Here is a 20967-nt window from a genome sequence, read left to right as displayed (position 1 = left end):
TGTGTTAAATTAACATATTGCTGTTGTGTTAATTGAACTCAAATGTTAAATTATTAAAATAACTGAAAAAAAGTGTAAAAATAACACAATGTGTATTTACTTTTAATTTTACACAATAAATATGTTAGATATTATTAGTGACAAGATTTATCTGTTAAAATTTACAGAAAAAAATGTTAATTACGTAAAATGTATTTTACTTTATAATATAAGTGGGGATGATAAAATGTAAAATTAACCATTATTTTAGTTAATTTTTACATTAAAACTATGTTAATTTAACACAAAATTTATTTTAAATTTACTTGAAGTTTGCATTTATTTTATGTTAAAATATTAACACAGTATTCGTGTTATCATTTAACATATCCGTATTATGTTAAATTAACACAAAAATTTCTGTGGACCGTTTGGGACATGCGATATTTGTTAAATTTAACACAAATTTTTCAACTGTGAATCGATACCTCGGAAACTACATATAACAGGTTAGAGCTATGCGCGGTTTTCACTTTTTTTTTTGTTTTATCGTGTACAATTCAAAACTCCAGCATTTTCGACCAGAACTCGTGATTTTTTAAATGTTTCGTAAAGGTGGATTAATTTTTAAAAATCGATATCTCGGAAACTATAATAGTTAGAGCCATGCGGTTTTCACGTTTTTTCATGTCTTAACGAGTACGATTCGTAACGTCTTTCACCAGAACTTGATATTTTAAAAATATATTCAATATTGAAAGTATGTTTTTTTATCTTTTTAAAAATTGCAAAACTCTTTCAAAAAATAATCAGGAAATATAAAACTATAAAACTATTAAACAATTTAAATTTACTCACCTCACGGTTGCTCCTTTGTTGCCCGATGCCTCCACGGGCCTCCTCCTCGTAGAAGTTTCGAAACACTTGCACTCGCGTTACTTTTTTTCGTTTTCGACGCGCGGCGACGACCGGGTTTTAGCTATCACAATCTTCGACGCGTTTTGGTAAAACGCGAGACTCGCGAGAGTTTATTCGCGCGCGAATAAAACCGAAGCTCCATTTTCGCGTCGCCGCTTTCTCCAAGACCCACTTTTCGCAGGGGTTTATCGAACGAAGATGATCGACTTCGCGCTTCTTGCCGGTCCGCGAAAGGACCCGTATATTAATTAGCGTCTTTGATGGTTAATTATTGTATAAATCCGATCGCGTTGCACGTACCGACATCGTAATCGCGATCGCACACGTGAAATTGATCTCGTCGATCGTGATGAATCGCGCTCAATGTTCGTCTCGCTGCGTCCTTCGGCGACTTCAGTGCGTCGCGGCGAAGTCGCCCTCTTGATCATCTTCGTTCGATAAGCCCCTGCGAAAAGTGGGTCTTGGAAAAAGCGGCGACGCGAAAATGGAGCTGCGGTTTTATTCGCGCGCGAATAAGCTCTCGCGAGTCTCGCGTTTTACCGAAACGTGTCGAAGATTGTGATAGCTAAAACCCGGGCGTCGCCAACGAAAAAAAAATAACGCGAGTGCAAGTGTTTCGAAACTTCTACGAGAAGGAGGCCCGGGGAGGCATCGGGTAACAAAGGAGCAACCGTGAGGTGAGTAAATTTAAATTGTTTAATAGTTACATAGTTTCTGATTATTTTTTGAAAGAGTTTTGCAATTTTTATAGAGATAAAAAAACATACTATTAATATCGAAGATATTTTAGAAATATCTTCGATATTGAAGGTACGTTTTTTATCTAAAAATTGCAGAACTCTTTCAAAAAATAATCAGGAACTATATAACTATTTAAAAGAACCTTAAAACTCTGCTCAAAACTATTAGAACTCGATGTGTAAAAAAATGTGAAGTTGGCACCCCTATTTTTTTAAACTGATTTTCGTTATCGTAATGACCGGAACTATTTCTAAAAATTATCAAGAACGCTTTCTATGGTTCTAAATAACTCAGAACTCTTAACAGAACTATGATAGCATAACATAAGGGTGCCAACTTCACACACCCAACTTCTCGATCTCCCCCTCGCCTCTTCTCTTGATGGAGGAGTTCGTTATAAGATGACTGCCGCCGCGTGGCGGAAGTCGAAGATCGACCTCTCGCGGAAGGAGCCGGGGAAGAAGATCGTGTTTCCGCGAGGCGCACGATGCGTTTGCATAATTTACCAGCTGATGGACGCAGCTGGAGCATAAACTTTGCGCAACAATCTCAAAATTAAATTTGCAGCGACTTTTAGCACATTGCGGAGAGCGGCACGCCGGCGTCTACGGAAATTTGTTACAAGTTTAAACGGTATTTAAGAAATACAGTGGAGAGTGCACGCTCTTTTCGCCGCGATAATACACAGGGTGCTCGATAATATGGGCTAGTTTGTATGGGAATAAATGTCTGACGTACATCAACGTTTCAAAGCCGAAACCAGATTATACGCGCGCGAATACATTCTTATGTTCTCGAAACAGATTTTTATTTAGTAGTTTAATATATAATCACGTTTAATATTTTAGCAGGCTAAAGGTATAAATAGACTGTCAGCGTTAATCTCACGATTGATAGTTAAACTTTTGTCGCTATCATTAATCGTAAGGATGAAGGATAGCTCGATCGATTAAGCTCTTCCGACTTTGCGAGAAATTCCAAGTGGATTAATACCTTGAGGCGTCTCATAAGGTACGAAACAACAACAAGGAGGCGAGGGCGAAGAATTTGCATGCCAGCCGGGCGTTTAACTTCTCGGCATCCGCACATTAGATAAACAGTAGCCTATCCGCAACGTACTGGCCTTGGGGCTGTCTTGACGCGTGGCTAATTGCGTTTTCCAGGTGCAGACTCCGGGACTTTGGAAAACCGACCAAGCTCCTACTCTCGAGAGAAACTACCGGCAACGACAAATACTCCGCTCGAGAGAGGCAATCCCGTGTGCGATGCCGAGTCGTGCTACTTAGCGTGAGTAATGCGAAATTTTCCAGCAAACTTTGATCGCGTTTAGTGTATTGCGGAAACGAGGCTCGTGTCTCTCGATTGTTCGCGTCGCGGTATTAACAATTGTTATTGAAACATTCTCGGACATGCGCCCGCGTTTGCAAGATACGGAAGGGCCGGCATTAAATTTCATTTGCGAAATTCGAAGATTAATACCGGGCTGCACCTGCCGGCGGTGTGCGCGGTGTGCGCGCGCGGAACGATCGATTATTTCGGGCTCGTAAATTCCGACCTTAAGCAGAACGCGCGCGCGAGGGAGAGAGTAACGCAGTTAATTTTACGAATAGATTGCGCCCGCGGTGTACTCCGTAAATCCCGCACTTACTTCCCAGCATCTGCGTCAGATTACGCGGTGGAATATTAAAGCGTCTCGCTGGTTCCTCCGCTTCGCTAAATCGACTTGACCGGTAAGCTCCGACGCGGAAATCAGAACGGATAAGGGAAGGAAGGGGGATGAAGGGGAGAGAGTTTAGCGTGCGGCACGTTAACGACGACGAGAAATGACGGCTCGAATCTCGGCTGAGTTGGACGGCGATGGCCCTTTCGCGTTTCGTAAACATCGTAAACTGCGAATCATTGAAAGTGACAGGCAGACGGCCTGACTGTTCACGAAGAACTCCGACGTCGCGACGTTGATAGCCCTTAACTTTGCGCATGCTAATGCGACATTCCAGCGTGGCGGAGAAGAGAAGAGGGAGAGGGTGGTAAAGAGAGAGAGCCCCGCCCGTCTCCTGACAACGCCGCAGCTTCCCCATGATTTTCGCGGGCTGAACAATGAGTATCCGGGGAAACAATGGCACGGGGAAGCTAGTACAACGGGCGAAATCGTACCTTGTTAGGGAAATTTTAAGCGGACGATGATATCATATCATATCGCTCCGACCTTCTTCGCCCGACAGATCGACATTGTCGAAGCAGCGACCAAACATAAATGACGAGAGAAAGAAAAATGTGCGAGAATATTTTCTCTTTTTCTCAGAATCGATTTTTTTCTCTAACAAGATATTTCGAATTTCATTATTTTTCGCAATTTAATAATATTTATGATTATATGTTTACACTTTTCATCACAGTTTATCAGGCGAAAAATAAAATGTGATATTTTAAGAACAAGTTTTATTATTTTATCATTATGTTGAAGAGAGAAATTTTGACAGACGTGCGCGGCACAGCGAAATTGTTAAAATCACGAAACGCGATCGGGACGTCCGACACCGATAACATTATGTATACACGTATACATATATATGTATAATGGAGGGCGATCTGTTTACCGTAAAATGCAACATTACGCGTGTATTGTTGGAAACGTACTCGTCTGGGTTCATATTGTTTACGGTGAGCGGCCAACAAGCGAGTGGATGCTGTGCACGCGTGTATGGAAAAATAATGTTGACCATTTCCATAAAGTTCATCTCGCTGCGCCGCGGTCGCCTGACAGAGAAGATGATACCGCCTGCCATCGCGGGATGCTATCCGAGTACCAACTCAAACTAGGGAGAAGGGTGAAACATAGAGGAGGAGAGAAGGAAGAGAGAACGAGAGTCTGAAATAACAGTCGAGTGTACTCGACGATGTAGCGTACAGAGCGTGGAGAAACGCCCGCGCTATATCGTTTTTCCCATGTACCTGCCAAAAGTTTATCTCGAGTTACGAAGTGGGTAGGACGTCGTCGTCGAAGAAAACTCATTGAGAAAGAGCGGAATCAAATGTCCCGCACTCCACCCCAACTTTTCCCTCCCCGCTTTAATCTCGTTCTCCCTCTTTTATTCTTTCAATCGCTTTAATTTTTCTCATTACGAGCGCGATATCATTTAAACGAACCGGCTCGTGATGATCGAGCTCGCTTGTCCGATAGTTTTGATTGCGGAGACTTCGATCGCGGTGAAACGAAGCTTTTTAGCGGCGAGGACTATAAAGAAATTAAGAAGAATAAATCAAAGAGATGAAAAAACTATATTTTAAACGAGAAAAAAGGCGGCATATAATTTATATATATTGTAATTTTTACTTTTGTAATAATTTTTTTCTTTTTTTTCTATTTAAATTAATTTATATTATATATTTAGATTTATATATTATAAATTTTGTCGCGCAGAGGACACTTGAAAAGAAGCCATTTTCAAGGCCGGTTTAAACGCGCTCGATAACAGAGACATTGCTATGGCTCCTCTCGCGAAACTGAATTCGAACCGCGAACAACCGGATGTTGCGAGCCGAAGCATAATTGGCTAAATAAGCGCGTAAGCCCGCGGCTTAACTTGCACTCAAGAACTCGTTTCGCATTTACGCGCTTCGCTCGCCGGGCTTGGCTCGCCCGAGGAGGGATTGGAAATTTCGGAATTGCCGCGCACGCCTGGCGTACACAGGGTGTTCCGTTTACCTATGTATCGATGTGAAATTGATCTCCTTCGAACGAATAATTCGATCGAATCGTCCTCCTCTCTCTAGCGAGCTTTTATTAATTGAGTTCACAAATATCTCTTAATTCTAAATATTATAATTCTATCTAAGGTGTCCAAATTGAAATTCGATGAAGAAGGTTTAAACTTATCTCGACAGTATGAAGTCGCTTATAATTCAAGAGCCACGTGTTTTTATCCATTTTTATCATCAGATAATATCGAACCAGAATTATAGAGGTATTAAGTGCGGGACACCCTATTGATACCGCATGCTCGAGACTACGGAGCGTCTCGTGCATTCGCGTACATATATCTGAAATTGGCGAAATTGACGTGCCTGGCACTTGGGGGCAGTGTAAATATTATGCATATCGCGGTACAGGGGAAGGACTATCGGTGTGGGAAAGGGGAATGCGCACCGAATGGATATCGACCGCCCTTCCTCGTTTCGACGACACCGGGGACCCGAAGTTCTCTGTCGGCACTTAAGTGCGCTAATAACCGGAGTGCTCTCGCGTTCCATTTGGGAATGCCGCTATTCCGCTCGACAAATAGTATCCGCGTGCTCTTCCTTTTTCTCATCTACGTTTCTCCTGCAGTTTTTTTTTTCCTTCCTCTCTTTCTCTTCAGCGCAGCGGGTCATGTGAGAATATATATACCGAGGGACGGACGATACCGTTGCTGCAGTGTGTGAAATGATTGTTCTGGAGTAGCGTGTTTCAATCATTCTCCGGAAAGTAGCGGCCTCTCCAAATCACCGATTCGCTTCCGCGCGGAATCCTTTTCCATAATTCTTTGTATTATTGCACTTTTACTTCATTTCACATATATAAATTGTACGATGGATCGCGCGGGGTGATTTCGCAGAGCGTGCGGTTTGAAACGAGTTTATTCTTGAAGCGCGTGCTCCACGAGCAGAATACACACGCGAGCGAAATTAGTTAGCGAGTTTCATATGCAGTAGGATACGACTATGATATTACCTGACCCGAGAATCCACCTGATCTCTCGTCGAAAACCCGATCTCATCGGCTCCGAGGAAAGCACGTACTCGAAATGTACAGGTAACGACGCGATTTCTGCACGGAAATGTCTGGTCTCGTCTATCGTTTCCGCGCAAATTGACGATAGATATTGCAATAAACGCCTTTATCCTTAATTACCGCAGGGCACAACAGTACAACGCGATAAACACAAGCGGAAGTAAATGGCTCTGCGACTCGAAAATTGAACACGTAATTGCGAAAAGGTGTCCAGTTGTTTCTACGTAATCATATTAACGTTAGAAGCGCAGATTCCTATACGTACTTCACTCAGAATCCAACTCCAATCCGTTTTCAGTTAAAGCTTTCTCGAGAGATAAGTAAAATTGGCACGTGTGTAAAAAAAACTTCAGTATACGTATTACAAAAAATAAAACGAAACGATATAAAGTTCCTTAAAAAAATAAAAAATAATATATGTAATTGTATCAATTATTTGCCTAATTATTTTTAAAAATAATTATTGTGCCTCATTATCTATATTACGGGTCGGCGTGAGAGAAGGACGAGAGAAAGAACTCGTGTAATACGAGTGTGGAATTGTCTAGGGTAAATCGACTTGGCATTAATTATGAGTACGTCATAGCTGCAGTTTGAGAAAATGAAATTTACTCGTTAATAAGTGTCGTACGCGGTAATTAAAGTCACGCCGGTACGGCGACGTGACGCGAATATATTATGTATTATGAGCACATGCGAGTACAGTCTAGAACTCGACGAGTATTATAAACGTATTATAAAATTGAAGCTCGTAGCTCGTTATACAGATTAATTGAACGAGCATGGTTGTGCCTTTATGCCGACTGTCACGAATAGATACACATCCTTTCGTAGCGGTTCCGGAGATTACATCATGCGCGCTCGTAAAAATCAAGGCACAAACAGAATCCGGTTTATTCGTGCGGGATAAAAGCGCGGGCGATCACGAGAGGCTGCAGTGTTATATCGCAAAGATTTATTCTTTAACGACCCAATGCTTTATAATTCGACATTTCGTGAAAAAGAAACGGAAAATTGCTTACTTTGACTATGTATATTTAGTTTACTCGTTTTTTTTCTCTCAAATGCGATTTTAATGCATTTTAATTAACTGAAACTTTTATCGATGTTATTGAAAATCCTAAACTCTTTGAAGACAAACTGGAACTGTAATCAAAACTATCGAATTTTTGCACAAACTCTCCCGATGTTACTCTCTATTTTTTTTCTGCTCCAATATCGAGTCGAGTTGAGTCACGTCCATGAATTTACAGGCCACAAAAATGTGGAAACGACTGTCGGTGCTGTGTTTTTATTTCCCCCGCGGATTGAGAATATCTTTGAGTTGTTCGAAATAAACCTGCTTCGAGAATAAATGCCTTCGGTTTTGGACGAGCTCTTTCTCTCTCTCTCTGTCCGCCGCGCGTTATTCTGTCGCCATTCAAAATATGACACGGTTATGCACAGTGTGCTATTTGGCCGGGTTCCTAAATGTTATCAGCATGTATACGCATATACGTGACCGACTATAGAGATACGTATGTGCGCACGTGCTGGTCCGATGCACACGATTAGGACCGGTACAACACGGCGAGCGAGATAAGCGTGAAATAAGAATGTTAAAATTTCAGAAAAATAAAGAAAAAAAATTTTGAGTCATATAATTATATAACATGCTAATATAATTTAATTATATACGATATGCTAATAATTATATAACATGCTAATATAATTGTACGACATGTATGCTAATAAATATATAATTATATAATGACATATTAATAAATTCTATAATAAATTATTAAAGAATGTTGTATACATAAATCTGATGAAAATTATAAAAAAGGATAATGATATGTTAATTTTATCTCGCGCGTATCGATCGGATGTTGGAGAGAGCTCGGTATCAACGTTGACGATTACGACGGTGGTAACGTTTTCGAAAGGCCTTGGGTACCAGTGCCAAGGTCAGAATTTCTGCGCTGACGCGCACAACATGCACGATGGGCGCGCGTATTGGGCTAGGTTAGGCATAAACCCGGGACTTTTATTAGCCTCCCCCCATGGAAACGCACACACGGGAGATTTCTCGTATGTCAGACTCGTCGGCGCCGGTAAATTGTGCCGTATCTCCGCGCCCCGCCAACGAGGGAAACTCCCGGGGTTAATATATACGGGCCGCGTGTGAGGAAACGGGCTCGAGTGATTCACGACGCGATACTACCCGATGAAACGCGCGATTATTTCAGCTGCCGTGAGGGCCGAGATGAATTAATGTCTCGAGAGGAAGACGAGCGAAAGATCCGCGAATCGAGAGTGCGAATCTCTCAGAATCTCCCTCTCTCTCCCTCTCTCTCTCTCTCGATATAGAATCGCGTGTCGGCGTTCCTAGACAAGGGGGATGATGATGGCGACCTTTAACGGACGCGGAGAACGCGGTTGTTATCGAGTGCGGAAGTGGAGGTCTTCGCGAGACGAGCTATCCGATTTCGCGTTTCGGATTGGCAGCTTTGGCGCCGATATTGTGTACCCGGGGAAATTGACTGCGGATCGCGAGGAGGAGAGAGAAAAAGAGAATGTTTGTCGAGGACGTCACCGAAGACGCGAGATCGATCGATCGCGTTACATTGCAATTGTTCGTAGATGTGAATCTATATACCTATACAAACCATTGGTTGGTAGGTTAACTTGTTCTTTGCAATCAAGTGAATAATATAATTTCGTGATACGACGTATTATAAAATCCCGTTTCGAACAATTAAAGTTATTTCCTGGCAAATCGTTCATACCGCTACACGTCTGTGCGCATCGGAAACGGAAGCTGCGAAAAGCGAAAAAAGCTTACAGAAAGATAAAGAGAGAAAGTGAGAGAAAGGAGCCGAGTTACATGAATGAGTTAGAAGCGGCAAACATTCGATACATTTCCCGCGCAATCTCGGGGATCCAGTGTTTGCGCGTATGACCATTTGTCACCTTACTCCAAACGGCCTTTTTACACGAGTGTTTCAGCGGGGATTTCCGTAATAATAGAGGAAGAGAGGAAATACCAACGCATCGATATAAAGGATTCGAATTCTGGATAAGAGATGGCGACTTGAAAAAGAGAGAAAAAAAAGAAAGAGAGAGAGAGAGAGAGAGAAAGGGCGGCGAGGTGAATTTCCCCGAGGCTACAACCCTCGCTTGAACGTTACCAGGCGAAATTGGCTTCGTAAAGTCGATCGCCGCGGAATGTTCATACAGGTTGCGCGTTCGTGTATCGCCAGCGAGAGTTTCCACCGCCGAATTTATAATCCCCGCATGCGAGAGCTTTCAAACGTGACGGTCGACAGTAGCGGCAATATGTGTGCGAGGGAGGGAAAAAAAAAGGTACAACGAATTCTTTGTGAGGATTACATCGCGCGCGATAAAGCTACGCTGATAAAGTCTTTCATCGGTCCGATTTCCGTCCTTATTACATTCGTGAATAATTTTGCCGATTGTACGGTCGACTGGAAATTCAGAAATTGTGTAATCTACGACAAACTGCGAATCCAGATTTTAACAGGGTGAAAGGGTGAACGATCGATAAAGTTTATATTTACGCCGATATATGCGTAATATGGGGGAAAATATATATATATGTGTGTGTGTGTAACGAGAATAAAAATAACAAAAATATAAAATCGGTTGAAAACTGTTTCATTTTCGCCGACCTTGCAGATTTCGATTTCTTTTTCGCGTGACAAGAGAAAAATACATTTTTCAAAAATATTGCAAATATTTTTCAAATACTTTTATAAGATATTCGATAGCTCTGTTATTTTCAACACATACACGTGTCGCGCGCGTCACATTAGTCATCTCGGATATGTTATATTTTTAATCTTCCAAGAAAAAAACTTGGAAAAGATAAGATCGATGATCGGGACAGATTGTGAGCGCATTTATCATCGCGTAGAAAAATAGGTGGCGACAGGCCGAGCCCATCAATGCGGTTTTGCGTTAAGAATCGCGGGGGAATCGATCATACGTCGGTGAGTGCCGCGGGCAAAAACATCGATGAAAGCGCGACATTGTACGTTTTTCCTTTACGTTTCTTATCGGTCCCCTTTTGTTATCCCTTCGCAAAACTAATTAAACTTACAATCACAATTATAAAATGATATCGATAAGATTGGATTTCGCCGGAAAATATTTCTCTTGCAACTTCCAATAAAAAAGTATGCTTGCATCCATTATCGAGCGCTCAATGGATCGTTGAAAACAAACACCGACTCGAAAGCAAAATATTGTCGTAATTTTATCGCGCGCGCGTAGAAACTCGTGTAATGAACGAGAAATACGTGTGCGCGTAATTTACCTTCTCCTTTCGCCGGTAAATGTCGATAAACGATGCGAGGTACATATCTCGCGGAAGTATCCGTTTTGCGTAACTCTTGATTTCCAGAACGGCGTTACCGTAAAGTCGAGAGTGCTACCGCTCGTTCTTTCTATTTCTTTGTCTTTAACCGTCCGAGTCATCGCAAAGAAACTTTCGGTCAGTTTTAACTTCGAACCTATAAGTCCTATTCGTCGAGTAGTAAACGAAAACTCGAACAGGTTGTCCGAAAGTTTTTCAGTCTTCTCTTCATTTGTTCGAATTTATTCTTTACTGTTATATGAATCGCCCCGGAAGCAATTTATGTAATAATTAAACAGTTTAAAACTCAAAATTGTATACAAACAATTTTTAAAAATTCTTTATTTGTCAAAATGTAACAAAAAAATATAAATCTTTCTTTAGAAAAATTTGTATTCAAAAAGATGAAAAAAAGACGCGCATTCTGCTTGTGTTTTATATCGTTACATATGTCGTGCGATTGATTGTCGTAAGACGTGAACTCGTTTTCGATCCGTTGAATCTTTGATTAATACCGAAAAATATAAATTATCGTAGGAAAATTTTTGCGAGCCTCCGATATCGAGCGTCGACGCGCAGGGAACATCCTATCTTTTTTTTGTTGTTGAAATAAAAGGCAGGAAAAGGCCGAAGGTGTATACGTCCCTCAACGTCGTCGGTGTCAAGCGAGCTCGCGTCAACGTACGTAAACGCCGCAGCATGGAAGAGACATTAGAGAAAATTCAGAGAGAAGAAATTTTTCGACGATGCTCTTACGGAAATTAAAGTTTTGACAGGTGGCATGATAACGGCGAAATAAACTCACTTCGCCAATTCAATAACAACTAAATAATATATTGCGTTCCCAAACAAATATGTATGTGTATGTTATAAAAAATTGCGATAGAAAATTGCGCAAAATACTAATCAAAGATTAAAGTGGATGCAAGCATACATGAGTATGCAAACGTATAATCGATTTTATTTATCGCGAAATTGGTGACACCTGTTTTGAAAAAACAGTGACATTCGTATCGATTTCGTGGTATCAACTTTTTCCTCTGCATTTCCTGCGTTTCCACCAACTTATTCGAACTTTGTTCCGGACGAGATATCGGTTTTTGTGGAGGGCGGGGGTGGCGCTAGGATAAACCGGAGGTACTATTCTTGTAACTGGCAATCTCGGGGAAACTTCTGGCTAGTATGAAACTCGTTTCTCCGCTTGTATTACGACCACTTGTCCTTTTTGACATCTCGCCCCCGTTCGGACCTCGATGGTCCATGCGACCGGACGACAAGTTCGTTAGATATTATCGTTCCTTAATGCATGGAAAAGCGATATCGTGTTTGTCGCGTACATGTAAACTGGGTTCTCAGCTTTCATAGCTTCAGATACGGGCGATCAATGGTCGAATTGATCGAATATAAATAAAAAAAATATATATACACATAAATATACATATATATATATATATATATATATTAAATTAAAATTGTAAAAAAATTGTCGTTTAAAAAAATCTGCATATTTCTCGAAGCTGCCTCTCCGATCCGATTAGTTCACTAATTGTCAGATGTTATATGGTAAAATATAGAATGACGACCAATTACATATCGGAAAATTTTCTGAAGCGTATATTTTTAGATATTGCAACCGTGAATTAAAAAATTATAAAGTTGCGCGTTTGCTCGAAGTCGTTTTGAAAACGAGACTTACATGCAACGACTCATGAAATCGTTTTATTATCACCATTCCGTATCAATATTGATATCGGATTTGCTTAATCAGAGTAGAATCGATCGATGCGAGCGGCGCGAATTTTCGTCTCTCTCTCTATCGGTTCGAATTGCGTTGCAATGAAGAATAGGTTTCCAACAAGCGCGGCGATAATAGCCATAAAGTTAGGTATGCCGGCGCGCAGGCGAATATTTACGAGTTCTGGCACAGCTGATCGCACATACCGAGATTCACAGATCCCAAAATATTCCGCCCAAGTGAAACAGTTCTCTCTCGCAAGTACGAAAAATTTTCAATACGTAATTTATCTTATATGGTTGAATAATTTTTTTTCAATATATATTTTTTCACTATATTGGTATTTGTTGTTTGCTCGTGAAAAATAATTTCATTCCTAACACGATCCGGTTAACAATCGATGTGTCGCTATCGAATCTTTATAGTCGGAGGCATCGACGATGTCAAAGGTCGATCTCATCTTCGCGCTCATCTCCAGAATTAATGATGGGATCGATGCTCTTAAACGAAAGCGGAGGAGGACAAAGAGAGCCCGCAGACCGAATCCTCGCGATCGTGTGTGAACGACAAGTGTAAGGAGGAGAATCGCGGTGGACATCGCGCGCGCAGGAGCTAACAAATTGCATTCTCGCGTTAAAGGACCGAGAGAGGGACCCTTGCCGGAATTATTGAGCCCGACGCGTCGGATCGATACCTCCTTTCCCTCGTCGTCGTCGTCGTCATGCGGATGACGAAAACCCGTGCTGCCCTTTGTTAGGAGCCCGCGGCGGGTCCACTCCTTCGGGAACGCGGCGCGCGTCTTCGTCTTCGGGGCAAACGTCCTTGTCCGCGGCGGCAACTGCAGCTGCCGACGACGACCGCGCGCGCTTTTCGCCGCCTTTGATAAAACAGTACTCGGAACCGCTTGGGCGAGGAGATGCTTGTACCGTAAATGCGTACCGTGAACCGATAACCGGGTGCCGTCGATTGATTACGCGCCGATAGTAAACTCTCATCGTCGTTGTCTCTCGGGATGAGGTCAAAGGGTATCGCGCGATATCTATCTTTGCGCGCGAATTCCGACCGCGTAATATCAGCGATAAGGACAATTTTTTCGCGCGACGCGATAACCCGCTTTGTACGTGCCGCAATCTGGGTTATCGCGCGTTAAATGCGCTAGATGATAACGCGCCGGGATGTGTCCGCGGAGCGGACGTTCGTCATCTTACTTCGCAGAATTGTATTAACTTCGGATAAGTGCTATCTCGTTCGTGTACTTATCAACATTCATTTAAGCTAACTTCATCGAAATGCCGAAGAACATGGTATACCTCGGAATCTCCTCAGCGCGGCTCTCTCTCGCAAATTTTGCGTAATAAAGCGATAAACTTTCATCGATCATTTATCAATACTTCGTGACGTCATCTCGACGTACCGCGACACTCTGCTTTAATTTATTAACGTTATCAATCTATCGCACATCATATTCTCTTAGCGTTTTTGACGCAAAGTGAATTAAATGCATCGATTAGCGATTACCAAAAATACACGCGGCGTTATTATTATTCGCCCTTATAATGTGATTGTAATCATAGCTGAACCATCGTCTGATTATAGTGCCGTCGGTATGGCAGGAGACTCAGCTGATGCTTCCTTGCTAACAAGCGCCATCGAAGAAGATTCTACGGAGAGCCCAAATGTAGAATGTCCGGAACGATCAGAGATTCATTCCCGCTATGATCACCCCATCAAGGATGCTCCGAGGAAGCGCAGAAATGAAAATCGAAACGCCGCGCTATTGTCGGACTTTGATGACATTATCGATTACATCGATTGTTGCAGTTTGACTCAGATCTGGTTGTCGAGGATTTGCAGTAAGTTTGACATCGCGCATTTTTATCTCAAGTAAACTCTACACCTTTGTCCATATAATACGATTAATCGATGTGGGGAATGATAAGAACGGTAGCGACGATAATAATAAGAAAAAGAAGAATTTTTTGTTGCTAAATGACTTTAATTGCGATGCGTTATCAAATGACGTATCTCTGGCAATGCATTCGCTTCTAAAAAAAAAAATCTCGATTTTAACGATTGCGCCAACTCGCATAAGAGACGGAGACTTACGTGATTCTCAACGCGAAATCGATTTTTCATGTATCGAATCGCTTCGACTTAATATTTCGCGTCGCGCTTGTCAAAGAAGAAACGATCGCGTTACATCGCGGACATTTCGCATACGCGAGATAGCTTATTAATGAATAATCGCATTTCTGATAATTATTATGACATCACGGTTGATATCGAGATGTTACACTTAATTATCGTCGATACTCGATAAACTCGTGTGGTCGAAACACGTCGCAGCTTTAACGAGCAAGTCTGATAAGTTCTGTTTTTGATGCTATTGCGATGATAAGCTCCTTTTTGAGTTTATCTCTGACTTTATATGTAAATTCTGCTTATAAGCAACGCGGAAAGCATCTATCGGATTCATTCACACTCGCGACGGATGTTCTTCCGAATGTATCTGTAACTAATTAATGTTTACTAATCAATGTTTTCTTACATGTCGAACGTTGTTGTGATCAAGGTTCGTGTCTCTTACTAACCCACTCTTTCTTGAATATTATGCCATTTATACATATGTTTGCAGTGTAGCTTTGGATATATGAATATATTGTCCATCTAAGGTAAGATGCATTTTCTCTCTATGCGAGTTCCCTTCTTTCGTATATATATATCTGCACTTCGATTATATATACTTGTAACATTTTTTTATACAACTTTAAACTTTTCTATTTATGCAATTTTTAAACCATCTAAATACAAGGATATTAATTTTATTAATTTTCTAATGTGCAATAATGTTAGCAAATTCTCATACTTTTCCGCTTTTGTACTGCGCAATTAACGCAGGCTTCCGGCTTCCTCGTGACAAGTTAACTCTGTCGCCATTCACGGAAACGTGATAGGACGATCGTATAGTTCAGAGCTGTCCACGTTTTGCACTTTTCGGCCGATTTCCGAGGCTCACCGCCTAGCGGCCCCCACTTACGCTCGAGACCTTAGCAACTACGGTTATCGGGCCAACCGGGTAACGCGTTGCTAAGGTCTCGAGCGTAAGTGGGGGCCGCTAGGCGGTGAGCCTCGGAAATTGGCCGAAAAGTGCAAAACGTGGACAGCTCTGGTATAGTTGTTGAATGGTGATATTTAATCTAAGCTTAAATCAACAAGAAACGGTAAGTTAGGCTTACTAACACGTGTGCTTGTATTTGTAATAGCTGTTGTTTGATTAAGTTTTGAAATTCTATAGATTCGATTTATTAGTAGATGTGCACGAGTGGATTATATTTTTTTATTTTTATATGTATGTCCTGCACGATATCGTAGCGATAAGAATGCGCCTCTCCTCTTTTATATTTATCTTTTTTATCTAAAAAAAGCGCCTCTATATCTTTTGTATATTATCTATACTATATATACGATATGTATATATATTATTTTTGAAAGCTTTTATTCAGAGAAAGACGAATTTTTTAATAATCTAAATATATACTTATCAACTTTTCTATATTTTTAATCGATTTCTATCTATAATATTTTTCTCTTATCTATTTATATATTAGAAATTATATAAAAAGAAATGTTTCGTAAAAGAAAGTTCGTAGCAACTTATATCCTATATACATATATATATATATATATATATATATATAAATACTTTTGCATATTAAACATATATATATTTATATAACTATTAATAATCTCGTATGATATATCAACTATTTAATATTTAAATCTTTATATTTTTATATGTACATATATACCGAGATATGAGGATGTGGCTTCCGTGAATAATCAGTGATTTAGATTCTGATATTACCGTATTTAAAATTGCAAGTTATGTTATATAAAGATTAGAATGTTATATAAAGGCGAAAAGATGTAATAAAGGCACTAGAAGTCAGATTGATAAGATAAAAATTCTGAAGTATTAAGCACTTTGTGATGATGCAATAAACGCATTAAAAAGACATTTGACATATTTATCATTCTAATAGATCACAAATCACGCATGTCATCGAAATTTATATCAATCCATCGAAAAATGAAGTTGCAAATAGGTTGACAGTTTTTATTCTTCAATCATATCCTTATCGTTATTTGTACTTTTATCGGAGGTTGTCACTGTCATCTTTCACAATCACGATATCGTGATAATTGCAGAACACGTCATTGCATTGGCAGCACACTGTTAGGGCACGTATCGATAAAAAATTGTATCATGGTATTTAATCACATTGCTTTTGAGAACGACTCGAGCTTAATTCAATGATATGGAATTTGATTCAATAATAATTTCAAGTATTTACGTCTATTGAGGTTTGCACGTAGGACACGATTTAGAGAACTCGCATGGAGAAAGCGCGTGAAAGATGTGATGAAAGACTATTTGTTAAATACACATTATTTGTTTAATACACATGACGGCATCACCTCGAGCGATTTAGAGCGAGTGGAGAAAGAATGACAAAAAAAAAGGGGGAAAAATCGAGCGGATCAACAAGCCGGTAGTGCGAGGTAAACGTACTTTGGGTTTGTTTACTGCGCAGTTTGAGTGCGAACGCGACAGGAAAGACGAGGAAGAGCGGACGAGAGTGTGAACGACCGTGCCAAAAAAACGCTGGCGTTTTACAGTTAACGCTAGCAAATCTTTCAAATGGGCAAAACGTGGTGTGCGCCGTATTACTTGACGCGCAAATAAAATTTGTCGCGCGACAAGGCAACTGAACTTTCAAACTATACGTTATGATGCAGAGAGAGAGAGAGTATGATTTTATATTAATATTCTATCAATAAAAAAAAGCATCAGTGAATAATTTCACATCTTGCTAAATGTATATTAAAAAGTATATAATTATATATTTTTAATATAATTATATATGATTATATATTTTTAATATAATTATATATAATTATATATTTTTAATATAATTATATATAATTATATATTTTATATAATTATATATAATCGTCAACTAAATATTTTATGAACAAATTAAATTATCCGCAAAAATTGGTCATATATATAATATGGTCATATTTATTTTAAATATTATAAATATGACCATATTATATATATGACCAATTTTTGCGGATAATTTAATTTGTTCATAAAATATTTAGTTGACGTGTTTTCTTTATCGCGATAATCATCCTTGAGTTCTTGTTAAACTCCCGATGCAAAGTATATGTATACAATTTTATATATATCTTCTGTGCGAAATTTTCGATGCTGATCGAAATCTATTGCTTTTTTCATGCGTCATACGTTGGCACACTTTGCGTATTAACTCGCCACTATTCTAATCGAATAGAAACTTCGACCGCAGAATTCGGCACGAAAGGTTACGGGCCGTGTGAATTCATCATCGCGATCTATCACCAGATACGGATAGGATCAAGGTCGCGTCGCGTAGCGATGTGTACTATTTCTCGGGGGGCTATCTCGCTAATAAACGCGCAAAAGGCGAAATGGAGGAAGAGGACAGTCATCCACATTTGATTACTCGGGACAACATAAATTGCGAGTTAATTATGCACCGGCGCATAAAGATATCCGATATGCTTTGCAATTGCTTCTCAATTTTCTCTTCGAATGGGAACGCTCTCTTTTAACGGGACATTTGCAAATTTTTTGCGCACACCTTTTACGCCGACAATTATTCGCTAATTTGAGAGCGTGATTAAAATCCATTCTCGCGCGTACGGCGCTTCTATTTATCGTACACGAATACAATCATTCGCGAAGAGTGAGATAATCGCAAAAATACTTTTGTTCGACGAACGAATAATGGCATGTCATTATTATTTGCGTGTGTTTATTATTATCTTCGCTGGCGTAGTTACTTTCCACGTTCTCATGTTACACTTCAAGGTCGCGAATCTCGCTGTATACCGTCGCGTAAGCGGTGCACGACGACAAAGGAAAGGTGAACGAGAAATCGTGATATCGTCGTTTTGCAGAGGCAATTTCGTTCGGGCTAATCGGTACCACACCGACTACATCCGACTTTCGCTCTTATACAAGGTGTTGAATACCCATTGGTTCGAATGTAGTGAATTGACACTAATATACTCGTCTCTCAAAATTAGTAAAAAAAAAAAATTAAAAAACTGTCGGCACGATGAATTTAATCAGAAATTTTTAAAATATTGCGTTTAACTAAATCATAATAATGAGAGAGACAATGATAATGTAATAAAATCTCTATTATTGAAGAAAACAAATATTGAACAAGAATGTAAAAAAATATAGAATAGAATATAATTTGAAAAAATCATTTTAGTTTTCAATAAGAAATAATTTGTTGAAATATATGACTGTTTTCAAACACCCTGTATAATACGGCCATCCGAGAGGCACGCAGCCAATATTGGTGCCGAGTGGTCCATGCGCGCAGAGACCAGTCTCCCTCGGAGATCCCGATGGAACTCATCTCATTAGATTTTACGGCCCTTTACTTTCGCGGCGGCCGAGCGCTTTTTTTTACTACTTGGCCGTCTCGTGGCATTAATCATAAATTCATCTCCCGCGAGCCTTCCTTTCGTTTTGCCGTCTTCTCTAGTTGTCTCTTCCTTTCATTTTGCCCTCCGACTTTATTTGTTACATCCCTACCGTCATTTGCGAAACGCAAAGCTCACGGAGACGCGAGAGGCGGACAGATTAACAAGTATCTCATTTAAGAATAATTATTTTAATTTCGCGTGCTAACGTAACAATAAATAATTGACAAATACAAGAGTGATTTTGTCATATGTAAAAATAAATATTTTAATAATGATTTACTTGTGAAAATTTTAGAATTAATATTTGTCAGTGTCATAAACATGTAGAACAACACACGAGGGTTCAATTAAAACTCGGCGTGATTTATATTTACAATCTTGCGCGAAAATGCAAGTGTATGTGAAGCTGGCGTCTCATTTCGTGCAAACTTATAAATAATTCAGAGTTCTCGCTTTATTTTCAATATTTCTAAAGTTCTTGATAGTTTAAACAAATAATTTTTTAATTTTCTGATAATTATTGATAAAGAAAATGCCGTAGAACAAAGTGAGTGAAATAAGACACCAGTTTCATACACCCTCATTACCGCTATATAAATATTAAAAAATAAACAATTTCTCACTCACCGATACGTGCAATAGTGGAGTTGTAGGTTGTAGTACACAGCACATTGATCTGAAAACAAAGCATTCAAATTATGTATATGTATACATGCGTGCGTGCGTGTGTATATACAGTGTTTTATACAAAGTTTAGAAACGATTGAATATCTCATAAACAATTAAGTTTAGGTAAAAATGATTTTATTTTGCATACCTCACAGTTGCTCCATCGTCGCCCGATGCCTCCCCGGGCCTCCTCCTCCTCTCTTGGTCCTTCGTGGCACTCGCGACACTCGCGAAAACACGAATAATTACGATCACTCGACACTTTACACGGCACTCCCGACGCGACGCGTGAGTCACACGCGTATTTCGCGTATTGCACTTGCAATGAGAATAAACGATGCGAAAACGCGAATCGCGCGAAGCAACAATCTTTTCGGCACTCGAGAATCTCGCAGTTAAACTCGCGCGCAGCTGATCAGTAATGCTACCTGTGATAACAAATAAAATACATACATATGTTGGAACAATCTTATTATTTTTTGTGCATTATAACATACATGATATAAATATGTAAATTAGAATAAAAGATGGATATCATTCTAATGCGCGCGCGATACTATGACTTAATATTAATAACTAATTAAAACTCGAAGGAGATTCGTTCGAAAAGATATAGCAGCTTTAGAATAAGTATTATAATTCTCGAAAATCGACTGCCGTCTCATCTCAATATCTGTAGATATCCGGTTGTCTTTATTTTAGTTAATTAATATTTTTTGCTTTTAAAAGACAGAATTCTTTTTAGAAGTCATGTAAAACTATAAATTTTTTTAATCCTGATAATTATTGATAAGGAAAATGCCGTAGGACAAAGTGAGACACTGCGAGAAGTAAAGTTAGCATTTCAGTTTGTTCAAAGACATTTTCGTTGCTTTAATTGCCAAAACTATTTGTTTAAACTATCAAGAACTCTAGAATTATTGAAAATAAAGCCAGAGCTCTTAATTATTTATGAGTTTTCACGAAATCAGACGCCAGCTTCACACACACAAAATGCAAAGCGCAAACACATGGTAAGGGGGAAAGTGGTATTATTAGAAATATCGATATCAGATGCCAAAATGGTAATAAACAGCGATAAGCACCGCACGATGTTCTGTGGTTTGCGGTTATCAAACGATACGGTAGGAAGATCATCGATCATCCTCGTTGTCCCTATCGCGCAACAAGTGAAAATATCGAGGATCGCGCGAACTTTTACGAACTTCTTTCTTATTGCGAAAGCTCTCGCCTTCAGCGAGCTTC

The 20967-nt window shown here is 39.7% G+C and overlaps 2 protein-coding genes across 7 annotated transcripts in view; one reads left to right on the top strand and one right to left on the bottom strand.

Annotated features, from left to right (window-relative positions):
* LOC145939075 (growth factor receptor-bound protein 14) overlaps window positions 1-20967 on the top strand; it is a 245366-nt gene that overhangs the window by 32286 nt on the left and 192113 nt on the right. For 2 of the 3 annotated variants that reach the window (XM_083043150.1, XM_083043149.1), the window contains exons 2-3: window positions 2802-2925; window positions 14098-14354. In XM_083043150.1, the coding sequence (XP_082899276.1) occupies window positions 14108-14354 (247 nt within the window). In that variant the 5' untranslated portion in view covers window positions 2802-2925; window positions 14098-14107. The remainder of the gene's footprint in view (window positions 1-2801; window positions 2926-14097; window positions 14355-20967) is intronic. The other variant, XM_083043144.1, reaches the window with a different exon arrangement.
* LOC145939074 (protein-lysine N-methyltransferase SMYD4) overlaps window positions 1-20967 on the bottom strand; it is a 153350-nt gene that overhangs the window by 122863 nt on the left and 9520 nt on the right. For 3 of the 4 annotated variants that reach the window (XM_083043135.1, XM_083043136.1, XM_083043137.1), the window contains exons 3-4: window positions 19871-20150; window positions 19681-19729 (exon numbers count right to left, since the gene is read on the bottom strand). In XM_083043135.1, coding sequence (XP_082899261.1) covers window positions 19681-19729; window positions 19871-20150 — 329 coding nt within the window. Of the gene's footprint in view, window positions 1-19680; window positions 19730-19870; window positions 20151-20967 lie in introns of those variants that run through there. The other variant, XM_083043142.1, reaches the window with a different exon arrangement.

Source organism: Prenolepis imparis, unplaced genomic scaffold, assembly GCF_030444845.1.
Source record: "Prenolepis imparis isolate NDT839.2.m4 unplaced genomic scaffold, iyPreImpa1.0 SCAF_7, whole genome shotgun sequence".
Classification (NCBI taxonomy): domain Eukaryota; kingdom Metazoa; phylum Arthropoda; class Insecta; order Hymenoptera; family Formicidae; genus Prenolepis; species Prenolepis imparis.
This window is presented reverse-complemented; position numbering and strand designations above follow the sequence as displayed.